This window comes from Erinaceus europaeus, chromosome 10 (genome assembly GCF_950295315.1).
Source record: "Erinaceus europaeus chromosome 10, mEriEur2.1, whole genome shotgun sequence".
NCBI classification, from domain to species: domain Eukaryota; kingdom Metazoa; phylum Chordata; class Mammalia; order Eulipotyphla; family Erinaceidae; genus Erinaceus; species Erinaceus europaeus.
This window is the reverse complement of record NC_080171.1, coordinates 79,213,366-79,229,699: the sequence shown is the minus strand read 5'-3', so window position 1 is coordinate 79,229,699 and position 16,334 is coordinate 79,213,366. Positions and strand designations below refer to the sequence as shown.

The 16,334-nt window shown below is 57.2% G+C and overlaps 1 protein-coding gene across 9 annotated transcripts in view; it reads right to left on the bottom strand.

The window, feature by feature from the left end:
• Nucleotides 1–983: 983 nt before the first annotated feature.
• Nucleotides 984–16,334, bottom strand: part of PLCH2 (phospholipase C eta 2) — a 53,184-nt gene continuing 37,833 nt past the window's right edge. For 7 of the 9 annotated variants that reach the window (XM_060199899.1, XM_060199903.1, XM_060199906.1 and 4 more), the window contains 17 exons: nt 15,376–15,469; nt 15,055–15,258; nt 14,863–14,983; nt 11,381–11,552; nt 11,131–11,238; nt 9,679–9,834; nt 8,884–8,970; nt 8,696–8,772; nt 8,339–8,436; nt 8,071–8,253; nt 7,342–7,449; nt 6,580–6,704; nt 6,429–6,513; nt 6,157–6,303; nt 5,919–5,998; nt 3,858–4,161; nt 984–2,396 (listed from right to left, as the gene is read on the bottom strand). In XM_060199899.1, coding sequence (XP_060055882.1) covers nt 1,201–2,396; nt 3,858–4,161; nt 5,919–5,998; nt 6,157–6,303; nt 6,429–6,513; nt 6,580–6,704; nt 7,342–7,449; nt 8,071–8,253; nt 8,339–8,436; nt 8,696–8,772; nt 8,884–8,970; nt 9,679–9,834; nt 11,131–11,238; nt 11,381–11,552; nt 14,863–14,983; nt 15,055–15,258; nt 15,376–15,469 — 3,345 coding nt within the window. In that variant the 3' untranslated portion in view covers nt 984–1,200. Of the gene's footprint in view, nt 2,397–2,637; nt 2,666–3,395; nt 4,162–5,918; nt 5,999–6,156; nt 6,304–6,428; nt 6,514–6,579; nt 6,705–7,341; nt 7,450–8,070; nt 8,254–8,338; nt 8,437–8,695; nt 8,773–8,883; nt 8,971–9,678; nt 9,835–11,130; nt 11,239–11,380; nt 11,553–14,862; nt 14,984–15,054; nt 15,259–15,375; nt 15,470–16,334 lie in introns of all 9 variants that reach the window. The other 2 variants (XM_060199905.1, XM_060199907.1) reach the window with 2 other exon arrangements.

Genomic DNA, 16,334 nt, shown 5'->3' with positions numbered 1-16,334 from the left:
CCCTCACGCTTTAGTGCCTCTAACCCCATCCTAGGCCTCGAACATCATCCAGGGTCTCCCACACACACACACTCAAGCTCAGCCTGGGGAAGGCCACCCCCTCATATCTGAGAGACATGGGGACCATGCTAAGCAGCTGCCCCCACCTCACCTGCATGGCCTGGAGTGGGAGCCCCACACAGTTGGCCCTGCCCCACCCCCCCAGCAGCTGCTGTATGTGTGTCCAGTTCCCTCGGCAGTACCCACCAAGGTCACTAGCTCCTGGAGCCACCTCTGTGCCCTTCTGATCCTCCTCCCTCTTCCCTGGCTTTGGGATACCACTGGTCTAGGGATCCTCAGTGTACAGGGTTCCAAGCCAGAGCTCAGGCCTAAGCCCTGTTCAGCCTGGTGCCATCTGCCCCACTGGGCAACAGTGCTTAGAGCACCATCCCTGCCCGCAGAGGGCTGACCCCTCTGTCAGTAAAGCCTCTGCTCCCCCCATACATACAGGGCCTCCATTCAGTTGCCCCCTGCAGCACATGGATGCTGCCCATACCCTGCTGAAGCCCCTGCCCACCTCCTTCACAGGCAGCCCGCCTCTTCACATGTCAAGATTTTAGAAGCCCAAGCCCAGTGGCCACCACTAGGGTGGGAGTGTAGACACCCCAGACCCAATGGGCAGGTGGTATACCAGGTACCCAGGAATGGGAGGGGGCAGTGGTATCAGTGAACCCCCAACAAGCCTTTGCCCACCTTGGCAGCTGGCCAGCAAAGACCCTCATGGACAACAGAGGACACAGCAAGAGCACCCCAGTATGCACCCTCATCTACCTCCCAGGGGCCTCTGCAGTAGGGCAGTGATGTCACTGAGCCTTGTAACTCAGCTGCTCTAGAGAAAGGCGGCCCCACACACAGCCAAAACTTTGTCCTCAGGGCCATCACAGGAGAGGGGTTCTGGGAGTATCTGGATTCCTTGCACAGAAGGGCAGGCGGACAGCTCCATGCAGAGAATGTGAATGTGTTTATTGAGGGTACAGAGCAGGTTTTATGCAGAAGTTGGGCATCGGGGAGGGGCTGTTCCATGTGGCCACATGAAGGTCTGCAAGCACACGCTCTAGGGTGGTGTCTGCTTCCTGCTTCTGGGCAATAGCCATGCCTGAGCAGGGCCCACTGGATGCCAGCACCCCCACATCCTGAGCTGCCACATGGGGCTCTGGGCACTCAAAGCCTGAGCAGGAGGCTGGTGATGGCCTGGGTGGGCACATCCCCATAGCCCTCCTGACCTACACAGCAGGCGCCCTCAGGGGTGCCCCGCTCCTCCTCAGGGACCCCCTGCGTAGCCCGCAGCCGCTGCTGCCGCTCCAGGGCCTGCCGGGCCCTGCTGGCGATTGCACGCACTCGGCTCTGGCTACGTGAGGAAGAACGGCGCAGGAAGCCTGCAACCCCTGGCACACCATCCCCCATGGGGCCTAGCCTGGTGGGTGATGTGATGTCTCCTTCTTGCTGGTAGCCAGTGAGCCAGCGCAGCTGCTCTGTCAAAGTATCCCTCGGGGGGCCCCTGCCCACCATCCCCACCCCACCAGGGTGTCCCAGGCTGTGCCCCAGCCCCTCTCCCTGGGGTGCAAAGTCATCTGCAGTCAGGTCCCCCAGGCTCTTAGACTTGGCCACCACGGAGCAGTCCCAGAGCCTTGCCTGGGGGAGGTGCCCCCAGTGTGGCCTTGTGGCCTGGGCCCCCAGACTCTCAAGGTTGGGGTTGGATTTGCTCTTGGTGACAGCAGGCAGGTCCTGGGGGGCCGAGGAGGTCGGGTGGGCCTGCAGGGGCAGGCGTGTGGTGGGCCCCCCCTTTAGGCCTGGCAAGAAGAGGTCAATGATAGTGTCGCTGGAAGACATGCTGGAGGATGAGCACACACTGTCCTGGTGGCTGCCAGATTCCAGCCGCTGCCAGAACCGATCAGATTTTGTTATGTCCGAGCACATGGCAGGGATTGGCCCAGCCAGGGGGCGCCACCGGCCCTGGAGCTCCCAGGGCACTTGCCCCTCACTCTGGGCTCTTCTGACAGTGGGCCCAGGGCCCAGGGCCCAGGGGTGGCCCCTGCTGGCTGGCTGGCTATGGGATCCTTCACACAGGCCCCCAGGGCCCCCATTCTTGCACATCTTCTGCCTGCTCTCTGGGGTGAGCTCTGCATCCCCTTGGCTCCTATGCCCAGGATGGAGAGGCTTGAAAGCCCCCAGAGCAGCTCCGAGGGAGCTTGTGGCTTTGGTGCCAGGTCCCACGAAGTACTGGGGCCCTTCCTGATGGGGACTGTGGGGGACAGCCCCCAGGACGGAGGGGCCTGCACCAGGGGCTGGCTCCTCGGCAATGGTCTCCAGGCTGCACAAGGAGGAGACGGATCTCTGCTTGGAGAAGGGGTGGCTGTCTGCAGGGAGAGAGGGAGAAGGGTCAGGGTGGCCCTGGGCCTGCTTGGAGAAGGGGCAACTGTCTGTGGGGGGAGGGGGGAGGTGCCCCAGGACTGCTGCTCAGTGGTCCCTCCCACACACACACACATAGCCCACCCTCTGGGCCTCACTGTGTGGACAGGCAAGCACATGGCTCCCTGGGCCAGTCTGGCCCTCCTAAAACTGGGCTCACAGCCCACAGGGGCCAGGGCACCCCATTACCTGGCACTTAGCTGCTCTCAGTTCCTAACTATGGAGGCAGTATGGTGCACGGGATAGAAAGAATAGGGTGGTCAGCATGAGCAGGCTGGCACAGGGAGAGACGGACAGCAAGGCTGGGGGGGGAGGGTTGGCTCAGCTTCCAGCCCTCCTTCCCAGGCTGGGCTCCAGCTCACTTGGACCTCAGGCCTCCTGATGAAGGTGTGAAGCTATGGTGGCTTTGGGGTAGACCTTTACACAGTGGCAGAGCCTGAGGGCGGGTGGCCTGGGCCTCACATATCTTTGGCAAATCGTGAGGCCATGGTGCTAAAGCTCTCAGCCCCCCTAAGAGTTTCAGGGTGGCTGAAGGCTGCAGTGATGCACCCAACCCCAGCCAGGGGCAGGCTTGCCCAGCACCACAGGGTCCTGGGTGGGGTGGACAGAGGGCTGGAAGCCACCAAGTCCTAGGAAGCGAGCCAAGAGCAGCCAGGTCAGGCAGGGCAGGGGCCCGAGAAGCTGGGGGCCACTCTCAAATAACTTGGGGGCTCCCCAGCCACACCTAGGGCAACTCCAGGGCTAGGGTAGCCAGACTTCAGATGGATAGGCCTCGGGGTCAAGCTGGAAACCTGGGGACAAGCCGGGAGCGAGGAGGCACAGGCAAGGGGCGCATGGACGGTGGAGGGCCTGGACACAGAAGCACAATGGGCTGGTCCACACATGCTGGGGTTGAGGGAGGGTGGGGGGCACAGACACAGCTTGGGGTTTCTGGCATCTGGGCTTACCCGTGGAGAACATGGGGGATTTACTCCTAATCTCCTCCAGCTTTTGAACGAACAGGGCATTCAGCTCCCTCTGCAGGGCACCTGGCTGCCTGCGGTTACCCTCAGGCCAGCAAGGGAGCACCCCCTCAGGGCTGGCAGGGCTGCTAGAGTCCGAGGACACCAAACCACTGCCAGCCAGGCCCTGATGATGAGCCCAGGAGGCCCCTGAGCTCTTCCCCAGGGCCTGGGGCACCCCCAGGGAGTCTGCCCGGGCGCAGGGCTGCTGGCAGATGGCCCCCTGCCTCCGCATGGAGTTGGGGCTAGGTGGTGGCTCCCTATGTGGGCCCTCGGCATCGTCGCCTGCGCAGGAACCCACCACACACTTCATGCAGGTGGCGGCCACCTCTGCGGGCCCAGGGCCCTCAGGAGCCCTCGGGGGCTGCACCTGTGCTTGGTTCCTCTCCGCCTTCGCCGCCACCTTACCTCGAGGGCTGCTGCTGCCACCACCAGGCTCCTCCCGGGCAGGGACCTCCGGGGTGGGACTGTAGCTGGGGGTGGCCACAACGAGGACCTCCCCCTGGGGGGCAGTGTCCTGCCCATCCAGGACTAGCCCCGGGAAGGCCTTATGGCCCGGCTTCTGGCTTTTGGTGGGGGCACTGGCAGTTCGACGCAGCAGCTGCTGGCTAACAGAAGGCCGGGGTGGGGGCCGCCCAGCAGCATGACTGTCCAGAGAGCCGGGCTTTGGGCCTCGGAGAAACAGGCCTTTTAGGCCCAGAGCCTGCTTGACCTGCAAGAGAAGAGACCCACATAGCAGGCAGCCAGGCATGGGGGTGGGGGGCACTGGCAGGGTCAGCCAAGCCAGCCACCAAGGAGCCAGCAGTGTGTGTGTGTGTGTGTGTGTGTGTGTGTGTGTGTGTTAGTGGTGGTCAGAGCTATGGAAGTGGGAGGGAAACAGGGCAGACAGAGGCCCCCAACATAAAACAGGAGTGACTGGCCCAGTCTGTACCCCCTCCTGGAGTCTCCCCAGTCAAGCCCCAGATCCTGGCCCTACTTCAGGGTAGCACAGGTCCACCAGGAGGAAAGAAAGAGTGAGAGTGATTAGAGCAGGCTCCCAAGCTCCCATTCACTAATCTTCCCCCCATCCCTGCCAGGCACAATGGGGAAGCAAGTCCATGCCCCTGCCAGTTGCTCCCTGGAGGGTTCTCCCTCTTCCAGGAAGCTTTCCTAGACTTTACTGGGCAGTCTACCCCATACTCGCCCCACCCTCTCCTCAGGGCTTGTGTTCCTGGCTACCCAGGCTGCCTGTGCTGAACCTCCTGGACAGCCCATCCCAGACGGTCCCTGTGGTGTCTTTCCAGTGACCCTGCAACCCAAGGTGACCAGTGGGGGTCCCAGGACCACCCATCCAGTAGCTGCATCCTAGGGTGCAGAGGCCCTCACATGCTGAGAGCCCACAGCAGCCACAGCTCCCCCCAGGGTTGTATGGCACGCCCAGCCAGGGGCTCTGCTGCCATGCCCACACTTGAATCAGCTTCAGATTCAAGATCCAAATCCAGAGCAATTTGGTCAACGGGCTAGGGAGTCATTTAGAAGAAGGTCCAGGATTTGGGGGTGTAGCTGCTGCTCCCTGGGCTCTCCCACCCCGGCACTGGGCTTTGTGGATGCATGAAGAGGGGTCAGGGGACATGAAGGGAAAGAGAGGAGGAGCGTTCACAGCTATAGACAGACAGGGGCTGGGGCAGTGCGGGCCCTGGACAAGTCCTGGACCTGCTTCATAAATGCGGCTCTGTGGGAGGGGCTGAGGCACCCAGAACCAACACAGCATACGTGTCACACCAGGTGACAGGCTCCAAGGTGCTGCTGGGCAGCCTGAGCATGCGGGGGGCAGGCCAGCCGTGTGCCCCCGGGGCTGGGGTACCTGGGCGTTCCTAACGGGGTTGGGCTCCTAAAGCAGACTTGGGACACAGAGCTCACTGCAAGACCAAAGAGACAGCGACGCTGTGAGACACCGATGCCCGTGGAGACAGGCAGACACACGACAGACGTATGGACAGACGGGCGACAGAGTGCTGGAACTGTGGAGGCTGTGTCCCTGGCACCTCCTGGCCGGAGGGAGAGAGCAGCAGAAGAGGCAGGAGAGGCGGGGCCGGCAGCTGAGCACGCCCCGGGCTGCATGGAAGGGGTGGTCAGGGCAGCCCTCAGGAAGGGAATGGTGGTGCCAGGAGGGAAGGGATGGGGTGGGCATAGCCGGGCAGACCCTTCCCCGGAGAAGCAGGGAAGCCAGAGACCTGGGGAGGCGGGCACAGCCAGGGTGCCCAGAGAGGGCTCAGCGTCGTCCTGGAGCCCCAGCCCTGGCTGTCGGGTCGGTGGCTACAACGCTGTCCCGCAGCCCACGCGGTTGCCGCCTGCCAACCACCAGCAGCACTTGCTGCATCCAGGGCTGCCCACTGGCTGGGGGAGAGACAGGCCCGTGGGATGACCTCGAAGGCCCCCAGACACTTAGGGTGCCCCTGCCAGACACAGCTCCGCCTCCATGCCACTCACCTTACCACTGATGTCGCTGACAGCCACGTGGACAAAGATGGAGGCCTGTTCCATCCCTTCCAAGTACACGTGCCGATAGCCTATGGCAGAGGGGATTCAGCCTGCGCCCAGACACTCTCGCTGCAGGGCAGTCTTCTCCAGGAAGCACCCTCCACACACACACCGCTCCCCTCCCCATAGGGAGTCCTGCCCCGTTTCTGGGGAGTGGTGGTTTTTTGGGGGGTTGCTCTTTGCCCACCTGGCATCATGCTGCTGAAGGCTAGTGTCCTCTGACCGATGAAGTCGCGCCCAATGGGGTCGTGATCCCAGACAAGAAAGCGCACCAAGGCGATCTCAGGCATGTGCACGGTGAACACCAGTGTCTCCTCCCACATGGGGTTGAAGCCTGGGGACCAGAGATGCACCCTAAGCCACCTCTCTCACCCCTGTCATACACCCACCCATGCCCCACCTCCGGCTGGGGTCACAGCCTGAACCCTCGCACCCCCATACCCTCACTCTCCTCCTCACCATTATCATCCACCACTCGGGTCTGTTCCTTGTTGCAATCCACTGGCAAGCCGATGATCTCTACCTCCACAAAAGGGTCGATGATCTGCAGGAAGTGAGTCAGGCTGGCCCAGGCACCCCCCAGGACCCCCTACCCTGGGGTCCCTCTTACCTCCCCACGGTCGCCCAGCATGGAGTCCTGTGGTTTGGGGAGCTGCTGCCCGCTGATGATTCGCAGGACTAGTTGCTTCTTAAGCTGCCCAGGCAGGGGGTCCTCCGAGTTGGGGTTGAAGGCACCTTCAGGGAGGGGGGGAGTTGAGCAGGGCAGGACCCCACTGACCATGGGGTGACAGTTCACCACCCCTCCTCTCCCCCTGCCAGGCCCAGGGACAGTGGTGTGGACGGACAGGGCTCAGTGTGTGCAAGGCCAAAGCATCTTTGTGGGGAGCATGGGGGTGCTGGGAGCCTATGGATAGAGGGGCCCCAAGGGGCTGGGGGACATTGGGAATGGGGGCATTATCACTCAAGAGCAGGTGATGGGTCCCCTGGCAATTGGGCCTGGAGGCTGCAGAGACTGGGGCAGGACACTCCAGGGGGGTGTGCTTCAAGGAAGGATGCTCTTGGGTAAGGGTGATCAGGGGAAAGTGCTCCAGGAAAAGATGCTTCTGAGAGAGGGTGCTCCAGGGAAGGATGCAGACAAAAGGTGACAGGAAGCCAGAGGAGGGAGGAAGTTGCTGCTTCAAGTAGGAATCCCATGTCTGAGGAAGGGGTAGGGCCTGGAGGTTCCCAGGGCAGTGCTGGGGGCCCCTCAGACCTCATATGCCAGGGAAACTTATAAACAGGAGCCTAAGGAGGGAGGGTTCCCCAAAACCAATCTTCTTGATTGCTGGCAGGGTGGGGCACCTGCCCACTGGCACCCCCAGACCCGCCTCACCCTGGCACATGCAGGGGGGCTTGAGCACATAGCCACAGTCACCATTGGCGCCGAACTTGGCCCGATTCAGCTGCATCATGCGGCCCTCCGACTGGTAGTTCAGGGCCACTGTGGGGAGGGGTGAGTACAATGGATCAGTGCCAGGCCCCACCTCCTCCATCCCTGTGGTCACTCGTGGCCAGCACAGGGGCCTTGGAGCCCAGGACAGGACTTCTCTGCCACCACAGGAGTGCCTGGCACCTGAGCTGTGTGTTCACTTGGTGAGAGTCTAGCCACAAGGAAGGATATGTACTGGGACTCTGCCAGGCTTGCCCGCACCCTAACCACCACACCAGATGCCCACACCCCCAACCACCGGTCTAAACCCCATAGCCACCCCCCACCCGCCCTAGGACAGACACCCCTCCCCTCCCAGTGCTTTGGGGAGACAGCATAATGGCTCTGCAAAAAAACTCTTGCTTGAGGCTCTGAGGTCCCAGCCACGTTCAATCCCCAGCACCACTATCAACCAAAGATGAGTAGGGCTTCTCTCTCTCTCTCCCTCATTAAAATACAGCAAATAAAATATATTTGTTAAAAAGAGCGAAAGGAGAGACACCACTGCTCTGCTTCATGAAAAAAGCTACCCTGCACATGGTGCAGTGCTCAGTACTTGCACTCAGTACCATTTATACTTCACTCCAGCAGATGTGCCTGTCCCCACCACCCCCACCCCAGGTGTGCACACACCCATGTGGCAGCCAGCGTTCCAGAAGGGCTGCGGGTTGAAGTTGCTGGAGTCCACACGGTAGGAGGAGGGGTAGATGCGGGACAGTTGGTGCTGGTTGAAGCGCAGATACTGCTCCGGCTTCTGCTGCAGGATCTGCTGGGCTTTGGTCTCACTGAAGGACGACACCTGCCAGCTAGAGGTCACTGGGGGAATGGGGGGGGATGTCAGGACCTGCCAGGGTCACCTCTGTTCTTCCCCTCCCACGCCCTGCCTGCCTGAGTGCCTTACCCTCTGACTCCACATCATGGATGCCCACAGATTTGGTGTACTTCACTAGGTCTGACAATGCCCGAGACAGCTTCATAGTCTTCTTCTGCCGGGCAGCCCTGCAGGTGGCAGGGGCAGTCAGGGTGGTCAGGGTCCCAGGAACACTGCCAGGTCCCACTATGGCCAGAAGAAGACATCCTGGCCCCAAAGATGGATCCACGGGACCATCTAGCCAGTGTTCACTAGGCCTATGTGCCAGGTGCCAGGGAGTGCAGTGGGCAAAGGCAGTGGATGATTTTGATATTCAAGGGGCCCACACCTGGCCCCTAGCTGCCCTCCGCCCCCGCTGCACACTGGGAGCACTGGCTAGGCACTGACCCTTGACTTCCCAGTGAGTCCAGGTCTTCTTCAGATTCCTCCACACTTGCCACCTTGCTTAGCTTGCTGCTCTTTTTCTGTGTAGAAGTGGGGAGTGTTGGCAGGCAGTGCAGCCCTGGGGCTGGGGGAACACCATGTTGCGTACCCAGGGAGAGCTCAGGGCAGGTGTGGGGAGCAGTCCTACACACCTTGAGCTTGGAAAAGCTGCCTGAGAGCAGCCGGGTGCTTCGTCTGCTGGCTCCATGTTCCTCCCCACTCTCTGACTCCTCCTCAGTCTGGGTGGACAGAGGGGACCAGTGAGCTGGGCCTGGGGCCAGGCAAGGGGCTGTGACAGGGGCAGCAAGTTCCTGCTGCCCTCCTACCCCAAAGAGGGATTGAGCTGGCAAGATTCCCCCATCTCGGTCTACACACACACACACACACACACACACACACACACTCACTCACTCAGGAACTTAACTGCCTGTGGGATGAGTTCCCAGGGAGGAGAGTCTGGCCTGGCCCCACAGAGAAAGCTCGAGGGGGAGGGAGGGGAGGGTTAGCCAGAGGCAGGGTGCACATGGGATCCTCTGCACACCCTGCACATGTGCCCCCATCCCTCAGGGCTAGATGCATGGTGAGAGAGCTGCCTGCAGATCCCCAGAGCATCCACTGCCAGAGATCACACACATAACACCCCACCACCACCACCACTGGGGCATGCAGCCTGTGGTTGTTCATGAAAAGAAACCAAGCAGCCAGACCTAGTGGAGTATATGTGTGTGTGAACAAGTGTGAACATGAATGTGTGTGTGTGTGTGTGTATGTGTGTGTGTGTGTGTGTTTGCATGTGTGCAAAGGGTCAAGCACCCATGAACCAGGTGTGTTTGTGTGCACAGGGCCACATACACACTGTATATCTGCATACGCTTGCACAGGTGCTCCAGGCTGCGAGCTCTGGCCCCTCAGCGACCCGGGCCCACCTGGCTGGCATGGGCTGGTACCTTGCTGTCAGCCTTGTGTCCAAGATTTCCGCATGAGCTGAGTGAGGACACGGCAAAGTCATTGGGGTCCTCGCAGTCTCGTATCTTGGACTCCTTGATGAGGGAGTCTAGCCTCTTCTTTGCCATGTTTTCCACACGTTTCCTGTTGGTGGAGGCCTACACCGGCCAGAAATGGGCTGGCTGTGCTTCTGTCCCAGCCCCTGTCTTGGCTCCAACCCCTGGCTCCTTAAGCAATGCCAACAGTTTATGGGAAGCAGCTGAATCATCACTAGGTGGTCACTCTGGGTTCAGAACATGCTCAGTGCCCCCAGGATCTGAGATGCTAACAATCCTCGAGGAGATGGGATGGGCAGGGAGGGAAGGCCATTCCAGGGGCCTTTCAGGACAGCCCCAGTGAGGCCAGCTTGCTTGGACCCCTGGAGAACAGGACCTATGTCTGGAACAGTTGGGCACCAAGCATCAGGATAGGTACCACAGGCATGGGAATGCCACTACCACCTGTCAGAGACCCAGAACCAGTCGCATGCCACCAGGCCTGGAAGTTTCCACTGTCTTAGGGCTTTCTAAAACAATTAGCCAGCAAATCCTAGCTCCCTGTACAATTATTTTCCCATATAAGGGCCCCTGGGGAGAAATGCTGCCTATCCCACCTCTACACATTCCCTTAAAGCACCCAGAGGAGCAGAAATGCTAATTGAAGCACTCTAGCCTGTGAGTGCCCCCACCCCACATCCATCCCTGCCTGCCTCCCCCCACCTGCCTCAGCCTGGAAAAAAGGGTCACACACTCGCTGCAATGACTTGGGCATGAAGGGTGGCACTGCCCAGGGGTGTGCCAGTGCTGGACTTGAGGCACAGGGAGCACCACTGACTAGCCAGGATGGTCTGACTTTGGCTGGGGAGAGACTAGAAATTGGTATTACAGGTCAAAGTCCAGGCAAGCAGAGGTAACCCCCCATACTTCCCCCACTTGCTGGTGGACCCAGTGAACCAGTGAGTTGGTTCAGAAATGGAGGTCATGGGAGTCGGGCTGTAGCGCAGCGGGTTAAGCACAGGTGGTGCAAAACACAAGGACCAGCATAAGGATCCCAGTTCAAGCCCCAGCTCCCCACCTGCAGGGGCGTGGCTTCACAAGTGGTGAAGCAGGTCTGCAGGTGTCTATCTTTCTCTCCCCCTCTCTGTCTTCCCCTCCTCTCTTCATTTTTCTCTGTCCTATCCAACAACGATATCAATAACAACAATAATAACTACAACAATAAAAAAAACAATAAAGGGCAACTAAAGGGAATAAATAAATAAATTTAAAAGAAATGGAGTCAACAGGGGTCCCATCTCCGAAGTGGGAGTCCAGTGCTTTAGTTCTGGAGGGGTCAAGCTAGGAGGGACCCTACTTGCCCCAGGCCCAGTATGTGTGCCCTAAACCACTCCCCCACACACATATACAAACACTCACATCTCCATTGAGCAGTTTGCAGTCCTCATCGATCTCATCCGCACTGTCCTCATCCGACACATCACCCTCTTCGGCATCCTCACTGATGCTGGCCGGAAGCTTCTTGCCCTAGGGTGGGGGGACAGATGTGAGGAGCCATGAGGAGTGACCCCTGGAGATGGCCCCCATAGGAGTGGGCACTGGGAAGCCCCAGGCTGGTCCAGAGGCTAGCAGAGATGGTGGGCACAGCAGGGCAGCAGGCAGGGCTTACTTTCACCAGGACCTTGCCCAGGAGCATCTGTGGTGAGGGCAGCTCAGTAGCATCATCCCCGCTCACTGCTGACAGGTCCAGCTTGTCTCTGAGGATGCTGGTGAGGTACTGGGCCATCTTCTTCTGCTGGAAAATGCTGCAGTGGTTCTCAATGGAGAGGATCACTGGGTACCTGGCTCCAAGGTTGGGTGGAGGAACAGGGTGAGGCCAGGGGAGTGACAGCAATGAGGCTACAAGCCACTTCACAGGGACTCCAGACACCAAGTAGGTGACACAGGAGCTAGTTTAGAGGGTGGGTTCTTGTTCTCTCAAGATAGAGAAACAAAGGCTATTAGAAACTCCAGGAAAAACAAAAGGAAACACCGGAGCAAGTTAGGGACCTGCGGTTTTAAAATGATGCACTGTGTGGGGGAGCCAGCATAATAGTTATATGAACAGGCTCTTAGGTCTAAGGTTCAAGTCTTCACACCACCATAAACCACAGCTGAGCAGGGCTCTGAGGAAAGAAAAGGAAGGAAGGGAGGGAGGGAGGGAGGAAGAGAGAGAGAGAGGGAGAGAGAGAGAGAGAGGGGGGAAGGAAGAGAGGAAGGAAGAAAAGGAGGGGAAAATAAAGAAAAGAACCTTCTTTTAAAATGATGTAGGGGGGTCATGTGGTAGTGCATATGGCATGAAGCGCAAGGGTTAAATGCATATGGCATGAAGCGCAAGGACTGGCATAAGGATCCCAGTTCGAGCCCCGGCTCCCCACCTGCAGGGGGGGTTGTTTCACAAGCGGTGAAGCAGGTCTGCAGGTGTCTATCTTTCTCTCTCCCTCTCTGTCTTCCCCTCCTCTCTCGATTTCTCTCTGTCCTATCCAACAACAATAACAAAAACAATAATAAAGCAACCACAACAACAATAAAACAAGGGCAACAAAAGGGCAAAAAAAATAGCCTCCAGGAGCAGTGGATTCATGATGCAGGCAACGAGCCCCTGGAGCAATAACCCTGGAGGCAAAAATAAATAAATAAAATAAATATAAAAAGAAGTTCCAGTGAGAAAAAAATAATGCAGTGAATAAAGACAACAATGAGATACCACTTCAGTCTTGTGAGAATGTCATACATCAGAAAAGGTAGCAATAACAAATGCTGGAGAAGTTGTGGGGACAAAAGAACCCACCTGCATTGTTGGTGGGAATGTCAATTTGCCCAACCCCTCTGGAGAGCAGTCTGGAGAACACTCAGAAGGCCAGAAGTGGACCTACCCTATAACCCTGCAATTCCTCTCCTGGGGATATATCCTAAGGAACCAAACATACCCATCCAAAAAGATTTGTGTATACCTATGTTCATAGCAGCACAATTTGTAATAGCCAAAGCCTGGAAGCAACCTAGGTGTTCAACAACAGATGAGTGGCTGAGTAAGTTCTGGTATGTATACACAATGGAATACTACTCAGCTATTAAAAATGGTGAATTCACCTTCTTCACCCCATCTTGGATGGAGCTTAAAGATATCATGTTAAGTGAGATAAGTCAGAAACAGAGGGTGAATATGGGGTGATCTCACTCCTAGACAGAAGCTGAAAAACAAGATCAGAAGGGACAACATTAAGCAGAACTTGGACTGGAGTTGGTGTATTGCACCAAAGTAAAAGACTCTGGGGTCGGGGGGGAGGGTTCAGGTCCCAGCAGAGGAGGGCCTAGTGGAGGTTGTATTGTTATGTGAAAATGTTTGTACACATGTACAAACTATTGTATTTTACTGTCGACTGTAAACCATTAATCCCTCAATAAAGAAATAAGAAAATATAAAAATAATGCAGTGGACTGTGAGTGATAAGCCAAGTAGCCCGGGCACCGAGAAGCTGCCCTGTGAGTGGCCCTGGGTTTGCCACAAACCCTGTCATATGCTGTCTGGCAGAACACTGCTGTGAACTCATGGTGCAGAATGGGGACAATAACATGGGGATGCATTGTGGGTTTTTGAGTTGTTTGATCTGTTCTGAAAGATTTATCAAGAAGAAACACAGCATCACCGGCATTTGAAATGCCAGGGATTGAACTTGGGATCTCATGCTTGAGAGTCAGGTCCTCTGCCCATGGTACCATCACCTGGGCTGTGTGAGCTGCCTTTTAACCATGGGCGTCGTTTATGTGGATTTGTGCAAAAGGCAACACGTTTCTACTAAGCATTGGTAGAGAAGGCTTTGACCCATAGGGCTGGTGACATGATGCAGACAAAGTAAGCAGGGCTGGGTCTGAAGGAATTCAGCTCCCCACTTGTTAGGGGAAGCCTAGGGTCCAAGGGAGAGGCCTGCACCTGCCAAGATCTCTCTGCTTCTATGCATGAGCCATCCCAAGAGACCAACAGGCCCCAGACTCCTCAGCTGGCTGCCATAGGAGTCCCCCAGCCTTGAGATGTCCCCTAGCCTGAAAGGACGTCCTTCCCTCTCAGGGATCTTCCTGGGGTGGGGAATCTAAGGGTCTCCTCCATTTCATACTCGCCTCTCTTTTCTCCCTTCCTCCATTCAATGAATTCCTTCCTCACTCACCAGCCTGGTTCAGGCCAACCTGAAGGTAGTGCAGGGTGTGGGGGTGAGGAGATAGGTTCATATTCCCTGAAACTAAATTGGATTTTGTTTAGCTATAACCACAGTAGAGTGACAGCAAGTTGGGTCTGGACATAGACTATCTTCTCAGGAATAATTAGTGTCAGAGCCTCAGCAAACACTGTATTTGTGTGTATGTGGGGTGGGGAAGAGTTGTACACAGAGACACACATGGGAACTGCCAGCACATGCCTGCCCAGCCAACCTGGGCACACTGTCCCCTCCAACCAGCACCTCCTTCTCTCCTGGCCTCCACCCCCACATCCAACCCTCAACCTGAGACCCCAAAGCAACACTTTTGTCATTTCATCATTGCTCCGTAGAAAGGAGATGGGCAGAAGGAATCCTTGTCCCAACACTCAGGCAAACTTCCTGTGTTCATTATTTATTTGGTGGAATATTTTCTCACACCTTCACAGCTTCACTATTACTGGCCTCTTTCCCTTCCAATCAGATAGAGAGGTGGAAGGATAGACAGCACAGAACCTCCCTGGAGTGCTAGGGCTCCAACCTGGGTTGTGCTTGTGACAAAGCACATCCTCCCTACCCACTGAGAAGCTCTCCAGTCCCACTCCCCTTTTCCTTCCAATTCCTTTTTGTCACCAGCATGGATGCTGGAGCTGAGTGCCTATACAGAGAATCCACCACTTTCAGCGACCATTTCTTTTTCCTTTTTCCTTTTTCTTCCATTTTTTATTTGACAGGACAGAGAGAAATTGAACTGAAAAGGAGGGGGAGCTAGAAAGGGAGAGAGACACTTGCTGCCTTGTTTCGCCACTCATGAAGCTTTCCCCTGCAGGTGGGGCCTGGGAGCTTGAACCTGGGTCTTTGCACATGTGACATGTGTGCTCCACTGGTGTGTCACCACCTGCCCCCCACCCCCACTCACTCATTCTTGATGAAGGCGTATTTGTTGATGGTCTCAACCACATCTCTGAAGAGGATCTTGGATGTCAGCGTGTAGCCATGGTGCACAATGGGCTCCCCGTCAGGGCCATCCCAGCAATCCACTAATGGGAATAGCACAGCTCAGCACCCCACCCCACCCAGAGGCCCGCCCTTGAGGCTCCTGCACACTGACCCTCCACACAGCGGCAGCCGGCCTGCAGCACACGGGCATACATGTCAGCACGAGACTGCGACATGAGCTGGTCGCCTGCCAGGTAGGTGTTGTGGGAGGAGGTGATGAAGTAGTCGCTCAATGGCCGTGACATGTCCTGGTGCACACCATGGTGTTCGGGGTTGAAGATGTCACCCGCAGGGCTGCGTGTGTAGTTGGTGAAGCCTGTGGAGGAGGAAGTTCGGCAAGGGGCTCCTGACCCCCAGCCCAGTGCACGTCCACCCCGGGGCCCCAGCAGTGCACCCCCCCCCACACACACACACACACCAGTCTCCCACTCACCATCGATGCCCAGCACTCCCTTCTCCTTGTTCTCAGGGCATGGCTCAAACTGCTGGATAATGTTCTCGCAGTCCTTCAACGTCACACCACTCATCTAGGACAGGGAATGGCCACTGACTGGGCAACCTCACCAACCCAGCTCCTCACCACCTGGCCTCCAAGGATGGCACTGCCCCCCAGCCCATCTGGGCTCTAAGCTGTGCCCTGCCCATGGGGAGTCCCTGAGCTGTGCCCTAACTGCAGGAGGTGTTCCTGAACTGTGCCCAGCCTACAGGGGGCCCTGGACACACCCAGAATTTCCACCTGCATAAGAGGAAGCTTCAAGAGCAGTGAAGCAGATCTGCAGGTGTCTCTCTGTCTCTCTCCCTCCCTATCTCCCCATCTCTCTCCCTCCCTATCTCCCCCTCACCTTTCAATTTCTCTCTGTTTTATCAAATAATAAAAAAAAGAAAAGAAAAAAAGAGGGGAAAAATGGATGCCAAGAACAGTGGATTCATTGTGTGGGCACCAAGCCCCAGTGATATCCCCAGTGGTAATAAAAAAATAATAAGTAAATAAAAATTAAAACAAAATCAAAATGAAAGCTCTAGAAAGCTTGGGACAAAGGTCAGGGAAGAATACCAGTCATATTCTCCCCTCCAACCCACAAAGGAACCCTGCATCTTCACAGAGCCACCCATGGTGCCAGGCTGCTGCAGCTTTTCAGGCCTGGGTAGGGCCCAGTATCAACACAATAGCACAGTTGACTATGTCTGCCCAGGGCAGAGCCAGGACAGCTGCCCAAGTCACCCCTGAGGGGGACAGGACATGTCTGGGGGTTCTGGGGTCCAGAAGTTGATGAGGCCTCACACCGTCTGCACCCCATGGGAGGACTTTCCTAGGGGTGCTAGCCTCCCTTCTGCTGTAGACCTTATGTTCTGCAGGCAACATAAGGTCCACTTGGGTCCAGGATGAAGCCA